Source organism: Mytilus trossulus, chromosome 7 (genome assembly GCF_036588685.1).
Source record: "Mytilus trossulus isolate FHL-02 chromosome 7, PNRI_Mtr1.1.1.hap1, whole genome shotgun sequence".
NCBI classification, from domain to species: domain Eukaryota; kingdom Metazoa; phylum Mollusca; class Bivalvia; order Mytilida; family Mytilidae; genus Mytilus; species Mytilus trossulus.
The window spans coordinates 32,118,945-32,133,221 of NC_086379.1; the positions used below are offsets into that span (position 1 = coordinate 32,118,945).

At 33.2% G+C, this 14,277-nt stretch overlaps 1 protein-coding gene across 4 annotated transcripts in view; it reads right to left on the bottom strand.

Moving 5' to 3' along the window:
• Positions 1-13,214, bottom strand: part of LOC134724950 (uncharacterized) — a 31,234-nt gene extending 18,020 nt beyond the window's left edge. Inside the window, exons 1-3 of one of the 4 annotated variants that reach the window (XM_063588360.1) lie at positions 12,926-13,204; positions 6,843-6,917; positions 6,318-6,422 (exon numbers count right to left, since the gene is read on the bottom strand). In XM_063588360.1, coding sequence (XP_063444430.1) covers positions 6,318-6,422; positions 6,843-6,917; positions 12,926-12,952 — 207 coding nt within the window. In that variant the 5' untranslated portion in view covers positions 12,953-13,204. Of the gene's footprint in view, positions 1-6,317; positions 6,423-6,842; positions 6,918-12,295; positions 12,577-12,925 lie in introns of those variants that run through there. The other 3 variants (XM_063588359.1, XM_063588362.1, XM_063588361.1) reach the window with 3 other exon arrangements.
• Positions 13,215-14,277: the final 1,063 nt, after the last annotated feature.

Consider the following 14,277-nt stretch of genomic DNA (forward strand, 5'->3'; position numbering starts at 1 on the left):
TACATCAACAATTGAAATAGGCAATGACCCAAGGAACTCATCATTTCAGTTTCATTTTTTCATGCCTCATCTTCTTTATTGCTGCCATGTTCTTAATGATGAGATATTTTAACCTACCCAGCAACTGTAAAGTGCTACAATTTTAATGTAAATAGCACATAAACAGTTACCAGCCAGGTAATATGGCATAATGCCAAGAGTTACCCTGCCTGATCTTCTAGGAAGCTATATATACCCTGCCTGATCTTCTAGGAAGCTATATATAAAGTAAAAATAGCATGTGCCTGTTGAATAAAAAAGTTGACATCAGCAAACGACATTAAATTACAAAACTAAATAACATAATGAATATAAACAAAAGTGGAAAAACTATATAATGCCTATGTACCAAACCGTATGAGTTATTGGACTGTACGCGTACCGTTTGGACTGTATGCATACTTTTTTAAAATACTCATATGGTCGACCGTACGCGAACAGTCTGACTAGTATTAAGAAGTTAGTCAAGTTTATTGGATACAAATGCATATAACAGATCAAAATAAATTTACTCTCAAATTAATATAAAAGTTCAATTGAAATTGAAATAAGAAGTTTATATTCAAACTATTTAAAAAAAGTCACGCTTATTAAATCTGTTAATCTCTTATATTTAGCATGTCGATCAGTAATTCATCTGACACTTGAATTATGGCCACTGAAATTGAAGTTATGGGAAGTAAATATAATGTGGGAGGGCAATTGTTTTATTATATTTAGCAACTTTACAAAAAGTGCAAATGCTTAGGATCATGCATGAACTGCAACATGTTAATATAAAAAAATATTACGTTACTTGTGGTAGCAAGTGTTACCTTGGGCGAGAGAACAAAAATAGCATTCAGATTTACAATTAATCAAATGTCTAATTTCAATTGCTCGCTTGTTCACTTTATCCATCTTATGGTAATAATTTCAACTTTTAAAACTAAAAATAAATCTTTATTTCAATTTAACCCAAATGCGTCGTAAAGCAACCAACAATCAATCAATCAATGATTTAAATACATGTATGGTCAGGTCCAAATACTCATGTGGTCTGGAACACCTATATGGTTTTATAGCTGACTATGAGGTATAGGCTTTGTTCATTGTTGAAGGCAGTAAAGTGACCTATAGCTGTTAATTTCTGTTACATTTGGTCTCTTGTGGAGCGGTCTCAATGACAATCATATCACATTTTCTTTTTTGTATATAATATCTTGCTTAAATAACTATATCATTTTAGTAAGTTGGTAGTCATCCAGAACCGGCTTCAAATTTATTATATTCAAGATGTACATGTACAAATGTATGTTGGTACAAATGTACGTACATGTACGATGAATGTATTTAACTGAAAGCTGACATGTCAACATAGCTGGCTAACTTAGCATACATTTGAATTTTAATATTTATTTCTCACTTGCCTACCTTTCTGGCATGCAATTTCTGGATATAGTAAAATTGTACCCAGTTTTAGTGAAAGGACTGAAGCTCTCACCGAGTCATTCTAATAGTGACATCATGACATGACAATAAGAGATATGTCCATATTAAAGTTATTTTAACATACAATGTAGATGACGGGAAATGTTAATTAATGTTTATGTATATACAAAGTATCTGGCACATGACTTCTTTTCTGGCATATATGTGTCCATGTCTTGTATGTACATTATATTGAATTTTTGTATCCAGTATGAAATAAAACGCATTCAAAAATGATGATATGAAAAGCATTATGTCCATAGGGTATTATGTGATAATTATTACTCAAACTGACTATATATATATATATATATATATGTTCCGGACCATACGAGTATGGTCATGACTATATGGGTATTATTAGTTACATAGTGTGCTACATGTAGTGACCTAATACGAAATATATGGGGTCAGTAAATTCCATATGGGGTGAGAGCGAGGCTCGACTCCCCATATTGAATTTACTGACCCCATATATACCGTATCACGTCACTAGCACACTATGTAACGAATTTATCTTAGCGACTATCTTAACGTGTGAAATTTAGACTACTATCAAAATGAGCAAGTCTTCAATACTGTTAGCATTAAGAACCTTTTTCTGGCGATCCTACAAAGACAGATGCCAATATACATGTATATAATAACAACTTGTTAGGTTTAAATGCATTTCATGAATTTATTTCCATCTTAATCATCAATTTAGTAGCTGTTGAACCGTTAAGATTTTTTCTCAGTACCTTTTGTTTTTATAAAGCGACTACTACTAACTATGTATGAAATAAGCCCCACCTCCCTTTTGCCTAATATAGAGTATTCAGGGACAAAACACCACTACTAACCATGTATGAAATAAGCCACGTCTCCCTACTAACCTGATATCAAATATACACAGTCTCCACGAGGACGCTTTTAACCGATCATATTCCTAGAAATGTATAGGAGGTAAGATAAATACTCATATGGTCCAACTGTACGCATATGATCTGGGTAATTAACACGTTTTCTAAACTCTTCGTAAGGTATGTCAGACCCTTCTAGTTGTCATGTCATTAAAATGGTAATTTTATTATATTTTTTTAAAAAAGCAGTTTCACACATTGAAGTTTACTGACTACTTGTAAGAACAATAAGAAGATCTCAAAAATCAATTGCACTTATTGTAAAATGAAGTTTTGTTATGTTGCGCATATCGGTGGTTAACAGGGCAGGGCGTCTGGTGATTTACCACGTTTATTGTGTAAAGTAGATGACATCACCGCCAAGGACCATAGTTTAAAGTTAATTTATAAATATTTTTTCTGTGAATATACTAGAAGTGTACTGCAGTCATGTTACAATATTGAAGATCTAGAGCCTCTTAAAGACACTGCAGACACATCGGTATAGCCCGAGACCTTGATATCACTGCACGCAGCTGCAAAGAATGCTAGTTTAATTGTCACTTACAAGCAAAACATGCACAAGATGTTAATAAAAAGATTCGTGCACAACCAAGACGTGCAAATGCAAAAAAGCTAAGATATAAACGTGTGGAAGTAAATGCCATCCTAAACATACAAGCAAAAGTACAGTTAGAGATGAAAACTTATGTACATGTATCTCAAATTATCATTATCGTTAGAAACTACTGACTCAATATACTGTACAGCGTAGACGAAACGCGCGTCTGGCGTACTAAATTATAATCCTGGTACCTTTGATAACTATTTTAAACATATGCTAACTAAACTAATCATTAAGTCTATTCCAATCGGTCATAGGAAAGTGCCAAAGTAAAAATAACAAGCATTGAAAGCGTGACATCACAATTCTTAATGGCAAGAACAACCAAGAGACGAGGATAATATTGAGCTACGCCTATTAAACGATAACTTTTAGAATTTCTAGAGGAGCTTTAAGTTAATTGCTGCATATATAGCTATCACAAAATGAATGACTGAAAGGGCTTGACCACACATTCAGCAAGATGGTCTGCATAACTGCACCAATTCTGGTATAAATATATCACTTTCCTGGCTTGCAGACTATATGAACATGATAAGGGGGTATAATTTCACCATCTTGAAACAAATGTGCCCCCCCCCCCCTTTTTGTGTATATCTTCATTTGTAAAGGAAATGCATCAAACATTCATTAAAATCAACAAAAATGTGAAAACAATAGATTGGATCAGTGCAAATAACTTCTTTTAACCGAGAGAATGCATAAATTAGGCTAGTTATACCCCCGACACTGTCGGAGGCACAACATCACAAGTCGGAGGCCTGAGATTTGCAGACTACTCCGTTTAAAATTACCGTTTCCATTTTTTGTGATGTTGTTGGGTTAATTCTTACTAAATATCTATCTAGATTAACACTAATTCCACATTTCTGTCCATATTTCCTATTTTTCGTCACATTACAGGTGCTCGAGAAAAATATTGATGCAAGCTTCTAAATGAAGCAGGTATTTTTTGATTGGCTAAATATTCGTAGAGGGCGGGGCTTAATACTCGACAGAAAATCGCCTAAATCATATAATTTATCCATGACTTTTTACAATTTTTCTATAATTACCCTGACTTGGACCATTCCGCATCCTAAGGCAACGATTGCTGCAACGCTGCTTCATCAAAAGATGGTAAACTGGACATTTTCTCTTCTCCATCATGGCGGCGTGTACAACGACGCATGAATATTTAATGAGATTGAACGGAGTTATCTGCCCTTGTCGAAAGTAGTGTGAAAACGGCCTTAATGTAGCTGCGATGATTTTCAAATGGTAATAAGTTTTTCCTTGTCAGTAAAACGATATGTACATTCAGTACATTTAATAGAAGAATAAAATACAATCGATTTTCACCGCACGTAAAAAAACTAGTAAAACTGAATTTAATTAAAATGAACGATTTACTTCCTTGTTTAATATATGAAATATGTATGGTCGCGTCAGTAATCACAACGATCATTCTTTTAATACTGATATCAAATATTTAAAGTAACTAGGTCATTGAGCTGGCAACATAACGACAAAAAACAAAAGACAAATTGAGGTTAACTTATGTTTTTTTATTATTAAAAAAACTATCTACACATTATGTGAAGATCTAAATCAGTCTGATTGTTGAAAATTGCAAATTAATTTACTGCGCTTGGTCTCATTTTCGCATTTAAAATATAAACCATTTATTGGGATCCGTTTCTTGGTTTCCAGCTTTTATCGCGCGCGACATTTAACACTTGCGTTAATCAGACATCCCTTGAGTTTTATAGTTAAAAGTTTCCTCCAACCTCCCCTGGTTTCCAACCATTCAAATGTTTGCTACACACTTGCCTTAATCAAACCTCCTTTGAGTTTTAGGTTAGTTGAAAGTTTCCTCCCACCTCCCCAGATATCCAACAATTTCAAATGTCTGCTACACACTTGCGTTTATCAGACCTCCCTTGAGATTTAGGTAAGTTGAAAGTTTCCCTCCACCTCCCCTGGTATCCAACCATTTCAAATGTCTGCTACACACTTGCGTTAATCAGGCCTCCCTTAAGTTTTATGTTAGTTGAAAGTTTCCTCCCACCTCCCCTGGTAACAAACCACATTATAATGTCTGCTGCTGTTGTTTTAATTTTTAATTTGAGGTGGTCCAATAAAAAGGACTCATTTTCGGATTTACTTTGACGAACTTCAGCATAAATTGTTACCAATCAAGCACTTGACTTCTGCTATTAACCATGTCAGATCTCGTCATTTACACATATATAGTGAATAATAAATATTATGACCGCTAGTGCCTATATAAGTTATTTGTTTGTTATGTATTTGTATACAACTTAATTAACACAACTGTCACTACACTATCAAGCAACCAAATTCACTAAAGAGAATAAAAGATTGACAAATGATGTAAAATGACTTGTTACTTGTATACCAGACCAGTCAATTCTGTGTCGTCTTGTGTATTTTTGAAAGGATATTAATAACCATAAAAAGCAACAAAATCACACAAAATATAATTTGTAAATTATGAATTGAGGTTCCTTTTTAATTTGTTTTCTTTTCATCGTGCCGTATCTGTATGTCGCTTGATAATGTATCATTTTTATATAACTAAATGAAAAATAAACACTTTAAGTTTTATCGTCTCAAACACTGCGTTCATCTATCATTCAAGACAATACTTACTGCGATCGTGCAATATTACAACACATTTAAATCGTTATACAGGTACACGAAGATTTTTGCAATTCATAAATTAAACTAAGTACATTTTTTTTAATAGATATGGCAAATGTTCTCAATGGAATGTGTTTTAAAAAAAACTACCCTGACATTACATCAACTTCCTCATGACAAGTTAATAGACAATGAACAAATGCGATTTACTAGTATGTCGTGACAAATCGATTGTTAGTTTTATAGTGGTACACACATGTATAAATTCTATTTATGTAATCATGTTTGTACAAACAGAACATACCATTAAAATTCCCCGTGTGTCCTGCTGTCATTAACATGTACGATTTCCCCCTAACTAAATGAAAGTATTTGAAAATCTGAAAACATCTTCATCCCGTTTACAGTTTATACGTGTCATTTTCTACCGGCGCTTAAAGAACCACAGACTATTTTTTACCGGCTACCTCTTTCCCAGAAACTGTCAACTCGGTTGAGCGATCGTGACCTGACTTTCATCTATGTTTATGTCACAGCGTGTAACTACTAGTACTTATGATAGTTTCTGGGAAAGCGATAGCCAAAATATAAATGTTTTAAAAAAAAAACCACAAAAAAAAACCTAAAGGAGACAACGCCATGCACATGTTACTTACATATACTTGTGAATTATTTTCTGTTTTAATTTCAAACTGGCAGTTACTTGCTATTCTGACAAATTGTATATCTGAAAGGTCTATCGAACCTATACATGAAGATCTCTAAAAAGAAATGAAAAGTAAGTATTTAAATATGTGGTATGAGTGTCAATGGGACAACTCTCCATCAAAGTCACAACTTATAAAAGTAAACAGCTTGGCTCACACCGAACAGCTAGCTATAAAGGGCCCCAAAAATCAAAGTCTATCGTTCGACGTTTTCGGGTTTTTTTTCGTGATATTATTGGTCTCTTTTTGACTTTTGGGTTCGATATTTTCAGTCTTTTTTTTTTTTAACATGAATAGTTCAAAGTCGGTTAAGAAGATCAGGAATTATTACTTTTGACTCCGGGAACTCTTCTCTAAAAATTGAGTAATATTCTTCCATAAACCAAATTTCACTATGTTATATACATTAATTATGGGTTAAATTAAAGGGTCATAAGACCCTGAACACTTTACTAGATTAAAGAAACAAATTACCTTGTTTTCCCTGAAGAAAGAAAGAGTAGATTCATCCAGAATGCTCCAGACCTTAGTTTTTTTACCCGGAATTAACTGAAATGAGATAAAATTGATTTTATTGATACTTCATCGAAATGTGATGTATATGATCTCAAAGTCTTTTTCCTGTTAGGAAGTAAAGTTAGCTAAATATTATCCTAAAACCATACGTATAATAATGATGGCCAATATGCAATTATTTTGAAATTTTGTGGTTCAGAGTTGTATATCAAATTACTCTTAAGAATAAGGGAGCTACCATTTGATTTTTATGGCCGTGCAGGCCTAGGATGAAAAATTCTGTCCTGCATTTTTTTTAGTTATAATCTCTGTCCGGCCTTTTTATTTTTCACTCTTTTTGGTCCTGCTTTTTTTTTTTCTTAGTTTATCCTGACTTTTTTGCATAATGTCATCCTGCCTTCTTTTTTTGACGAAATTGCTCATCCTGCCTTTTTTTTTACTCAAAACTCCTGTCCTGCCTGTTTTTCAAATTTCATACTAGGCCCCCCCCCCCTCCCTCCATAAAAATCAAATGGTAGCTTCCTAATATGTCCTACTAGTACCTGGCAAAGCCAGTTCAAAATTATATAACAAATGAATGTAACATGAAATTAAAATACCTAAAAAAAACGGCTGTGAAAATGCAAGAACCCAATCTACACTTCTTGTTGACACGAGAAACCTTACAAAAGCAACGATGACTTTACTTAAGTGGTCGGAATTTTTTACTATTTGGAGACAATCACCACGGTTTGTTCACTCCAAGGCAAATGATCAGCACCCGAATTTCAAAATTTCATCACGACATGGTCATTTGTATGACATAAGAAATAGCCGACTTTTCAGCTGATATTTGATTTGGACACCCCAGTTTACTTCACAGTGACGGTACACGCATGTAAAGCCAACTTGAAGTAGTATGCCAATAGATACATACAACCGTAAAACTTTACTTTTATTATCACGGTGGGTATGGTTGTCCTGCGAGAGAACGTACTGTGCTGGTGATTCGGTCCTGACGGGTGCTGGTGATCAATGAAAAAATGTAAACAAAGACGAAAATGATGATTTTTGACGTTTTCACTAATAAAAAATGGAAGAAAACAGTTGAGATTTTTCAATTTTGTTTCTTATGGGTTCATATATAAACCATTGAAAAGTTGACCCTCTAAACTGTTTCAGTAAGCGTAACACAAAAATGCTCATTTTCAGAAAATCTCGAACTGAAAAAATAAAACAAAAATGCTCATAGAGTCCGCTTTCTATACCGCAATCCACACGACAAAACTATTTTGTCAAAAAACATTGCAATTTATAAAAATTTAGCATTTTCTCAATTTACTCATGTCCTGATACTGTGCTGGTGGGTCCTGTCATTGTGTTGGTGGGTCCTGATACGGTGCTGGTGATTTTGGATTAGAAGTTGGTCATATTTGAAACAAATGTTACAAAATCAATAAAATTGGGCAGCTAATTGTTGTCAATAGGATCTATTACTCCTATTTAGCCCATTTGGCTGTTTAATATGTGTTTTCAAATGATCGTAACTTGTATAACATAATTACATAAAAGGGCAACATCTTTCGTCCAATATCAGAGAACAATATATAGTATCTAAAATAAGAATAGTTTTATTAAGATATTAAATGCCCCTTACATTGATGCCTCAACAATGATCAAAGCCCATGCCGCATAGACATGTTTGTCAGCGCTCCGCATACCCCTCCCCACTTTTGCCCAACCAACCCTCCTCATTTCTTCCTTCATTGTTACAGTGGTGAACCAACACAACAATTTATCACATTAAATAATTACACAAAGACACACATTATTGAACAACGAATGCTCGCAGGTACTGAAAGCTAGTTTAATGCCGCATTTTCAACTAATAGATAAACCATGTTCTCATATACAAAAATCTCAATCGTGTCGATTAAAAGTCTCAAAACTTAAGTTCACATTTTAACGTTTGATGAAGCAGAACTTTACAAGTGTGCAGTGAATCTTGTGCTCACAACATTTATTGTCATAATTATGTTTACATGAGACTTATAAAGGAATTAAGAAGGTACCAAGAAATGTTTTACAGTTCAATTTAATTATCATGAATGGAAGGTGAATGGAAACTGTGAGGGTCAAAATCTTAAATTGCTTATAAATGTTGCTGGACCCAGTTTCGTTATCTGATCTGGATGTTCTGAAATGTGCAAGGTGGAAAGACATTTTGATTTTTTTTACTCGGAAAGTTTTGCCCTAATTGCTTGAACTTTTGCAATATTAAAGCCGATTTCAATGAGTGTGAAGACAAAGGGAATATCTTTGGTTATATTGCACGATGAACAGAAAAGTCATAGTTAGGTTATGTAAACTACCCTACTTTAAGAGTATACCAGTCCGACAAATGACACATCTTTCTGTCTGTAGGACCAGGCTACTTCGAAAGGAGGGTACGGTTTAGCTTACAAGCAAGCTAACCAAAGATATTATGTTTGCCTATATACTCGATGGAATCGGCTGTAACTAAAACCTCGAATACATTTTAACAGACAGTGGTCATGTTTGTTGATGAATATTGTTTTTCCTAGATTCACTCTTGAAAAATCATTTGGTAACATTTGGTCAGGGACGTATATAATTTAAGTCCTTTGATTTGGTCAAGTAATTTCAAAAAAGATCTTTTTTGTAATTGCGGACAACAAGACAATATATGAACCTCACACGACCCCTCGACACAGGTGAGCTTATATATGATCTTATAGCGATTCAGGTTGATAACCATTTGAAATTAAGCCAGTTTGTGTGTGTGTGTAGATTTGTATTGTTTTAAACTGTTATGACCTTTTAAAGTTAAATGTAGGTGTTTAATCTAAGAATTTCTTTTTTAAACTCAATTGGTAGTATGAAGCTATTGATTGATTGATTGTTGGTTGCTTAACGTCTAGTGGCAAATATTTCATGCATATTCAGGACGAGAACAAGTTCACAATAAATACAATAGGTAGGTCTTGTCATAAAAGAGGCCAATAGTCGTGGAATTTTGGACTGCCACTGGAAAATGAGAATGTATTGGATAGCAACAGAAATTTTGCCTTGCAGCAGGCCACCTACGGACCCCTTAAAGAGTTGCTGCAAGGGTTATTAACGTGCAAAGAGCGTGGCACTCTCTTTACACGAGATATCGGATTTAACGTCCCCATTCTGACCGGACGCGACTGCAAACTTGATACATCCCGCACAGCTAAACGGACGCCCCACTTCAACAAGCGTTTTACTGCCGGTCAGGAGAAGACCAAGTGACCATATTTCTATTTCCCAGTAACCCTTGGGGAATTTTGAAATGCACAATTAACAAAGCAAACGTTAGTTTCAAATACTTTTAAATAGATTTTAAACATAAAAATGTGATTTAAGCTGCTAAAGACATATGATTCAAACGCTCAGAAAGTTCTTTGTTCTATATTTTTTCTCACCATTTTTATGCAAAACGGTAACCTTTTACATTTTTATTTAATGGGTTATTGTTGAAGGTATTACGATGACGTATGGTTATTAACACATACTTCCTTTGGTTTCTTAAGGAAACTTGTCCATTGACAACAAACATACCACATCATCTACTTTATATAAGTATTGTATAAATTACAACGTATTTTGGTGATCTTGCAAAATTATCGTAATCCCAAAAATCGTAAACATATTTTCTTATCTTAAAAGGGGACAAGAAGGGTTCCATTAACAGGCCAATAAATAAGATTACAGTTAATTTAAAAAAAAAATTAAAAAAAATAGGGGTATTTTTTCTTGCATAATAACAGTAAACGGATTCAAAACAATGTCAATTTCAAGAAAGCAGGCAACAGTTAATTAGTCAATAACAGTACAGCATCAATGATCTTGAATATATGCCACTTTTAACTAAAATATAAAGGCACAGAACCAGGACATCGGAGCACAGAACCAGGACCGTTTTTCTAATCACCAGCACCGCGTCAGGACAATTCCATTAAACGAACTTGCACGACTTTTGCAATATAATATTGTTGTAATATACTTTGCATGGTACTTGTGACGCATCAGAGAAAAATTAAGCAACAAAACAGTCGTTTTATTGCCGTTCTGATACAATGTAAACAAACCCACCAGCACAGAATCAGGACCCACCAGCACCCGTCAGGACCGAATCACCAGCACAGTACGTTCTCTCGCAGGACAACCATACCCACCGTGATTATACTCAATATAAAAATAAGGAGACGTGATATGAATGCAAATAAAATATATACACTAATGACGTATGCATACATGCGAATTTGAAAACAATAACCTCAGTCCTGTTAACATTCACTTTCCTTTTCATGTTTTCTGTAAATGATTTATTAATCCTCACGTGTACTAAATGACTAATAATTATCATCATTTGTACATGTATTTTAAGTATGACACTTATTTAATAAAATGACAAATGATATTATGTAACGATAGTATATAAACTTTACTTCATCGAACAGCACTTTAAGCCCATATGAACAAATGGAAAACAAACTATACATAAATTACACAACTATCACACTGATATTAGAAATTTATCAATTATGGACTTTTGACCAGGTTAATATATATATATGAACCTGTTCAGTTATAATGACCGAGATTAGGATGAAGTTTTCATCTGTTGCTACGCAAGCTTAATTTGTTTCTATGCTTTGAACACGAGTGATATCAACATTTTATCTTGCAGAATATTCATTTTCATCTTGTCTTCTGCAAGGTTATATATTTTCATCTTTTACAATAAAATTAAGGATATCAAATGGTCTTCCCCTAAATGATCACAACTGATGGATTTGTATTAAAATCATCAGAGATTTTAGGAACTGACATTGTGCATTTTCTAGTTAGAAACAAAAGGACTTTGAGGGTAAAATACACTACATGGACATTGCTAACTTCGACGCTCTTTTAGTCTGTGGTGTAGAATTTTCTCATAGGCAACACTACTACATCTTTTTATTTTTATAATTGGTGCTCACAGCAAATCTGTTCTTTTCATACCTATATACTATAGTGATACATAAGCTGTTTATCATTAAGATCATAGAATAAACTTTGGGATAAAATTCAATATAAGAAACATTCTTTTGATTTAATACCAGGAAAGTTTATTTGATAAATAAAAATCTGTCTAAAAATAAAGATATCTTTTTTGCATTACTTGCTATTTGAATGGTCTTGATCTGAGTCCCTCTCGTTAAAGACACGTTACAATTTGTACATATATATTTTAAAGATACATGATCGTATATACCTTGTAAGATGCTTTGTTCTGCTAACAAGTACATGTCAAACCATTCAACGACCTCGATCCTATCATTCAGACACAACTTTTAAATAGATTTTAACTATTAAACACCTGAGGATACACAAAGACTTACCTTCCGTGTGTATTGGATTAAAAATACTTTCCTTCCCGAATAAATAAACAACTTGATATGTATAATCATTAAAGGTTCAATCATGTGAGAATTTTGTTTCGGCAAAAATCAAATATAAAATCGACCATCCGTTTTATGAGTAACTGAGTTCTTCTGGTCTCCACCTATAAATGCAAGCGCCTCTTTTAACTGAGTAATGTAAGATTTACAATTGAGATTTAAATTTCATATTCACGTGTTTTCAAGAAGATATTCTCTTTCGTAGATTCAAAGAAAAATGATTTCAAATTCCAGGAAAAGTATTTAACGGTTACCCCCTCCCTTTTCGGTTAAAAAAAACCCACAAAAACTTTTGACCATTCTCTTGTTATGTCGTTCAAAAGAGTCTTACAATCATTTGTTGCGTTTGTAGATACAAAAGAAAAGTGTAAATAGCATATTAAAATCTATTACAGCTGAAATGTTATAAATATATTTCACGGTATATTAACCTAAAACTTTTCATCTCAATATATCTATTACATATACTATACTGTATTCAATTACTTGCACACTCACAGTGCATTATTCATGCACATATTTTATTCCAATCTGAACCTTGACAATAAATTTATTAAATAGATAACTTACAGATGGTTTTTCTAGTATCCCTTCCATTTTCAAACTGTACGGAAGATGAACTATTCAGAATTCCATTGTCACCTGGTTCTTTCTTTTAAATCGACCCAATATATTATGAAATATTTCCGAAGTTAACAAGACACTCTTGACAATGTAGTATTATAATTTATAACGACTTCCTTGTTCGTTCATTTCTTCAAATGATCTCCCCTTGATATGCCAAACTGATTTAAAATAGCTTCAGAGGTCATCTAAAATAGCTTCAGAGGTCATCGATGTAGAGTTTTTGACAAATATCAATACAAAAGCCTTTTGTATCATAAGGAAATAATTGGGTACATAATTTTAGTATATGTCTTTTGATTGAGGACAACACACTCTGTATATAATATATAATAATAAAAATTATAAATAAATTTTCAGTCCAAAAACCAAATGCGGTAACCTACAAACATAACTGTATTTTAAATAAAAAGTTAATGGCATTTAAATGCAGGCATTGCATCCCATTGACAAATAATGTTATTGACCCCATCACCTATCCATTTTTATTAAACCAATTATGGAGTCTTTGTCAGGCATAAAAATCACAAAACCTGATTTTGGTGGGTATGTATTTGGCCTCCTTCCTTTTTTCAAAACAATTTTGAAAAGTACATTCCTACAGTAAAAATAGTGACGTAGGTGGTATAAAATTGTTCTTTAGATAATAGGTTAAACTAATATTGGCTTTGTAAAATTAATCTCAATAGCAATATTTTAAAATTCGTAAGGGTTCCGCGGAACCCAGTGTCTCGCCTACTTTTGCTGTAACTCCCAGGCTCAACAAAAATGAGGAAAACAATCAATAAAAATATTCCTACTGATACTATCTTTTGATTGTAAGATGCTTCTGTCCAAGTTTGGTATACATTTCAGGATAGTTTATGAATCGAATAGATGTTTTAAAAACTTAAAGTGCAGACTGTATTTTATGTTAACTGGATTTATTTTTTTACAAAATTTACTTCTGGATACTATCTTATGATCATAAACAAGCTTCTGTCCAAGTTTGGTACAAACCCATGATAGTTAAAGAAAGTTGTTAAAATTTTAAAAACTTTAACCACAGATTGAATGTAATGTTTCCCCGCAGAAAAAAACTAAGTCCATTTATAAGCAAAAGACAGAAAAAAAGGAATTTTATTTTTGCAAACTTTACTTCTGGATACTATCTTATGATCATAAACAATCTTCTGTCCAAGTTTGGTAGAAATCCAGTATAGTTTAAGAAAGATATTCAAATTTTAAAAACTTTAACCACAGAGTGAATGTAATGTTTCCCCGCAGAAAAACTAAGTCCATTTATAAGTAAAAAACAG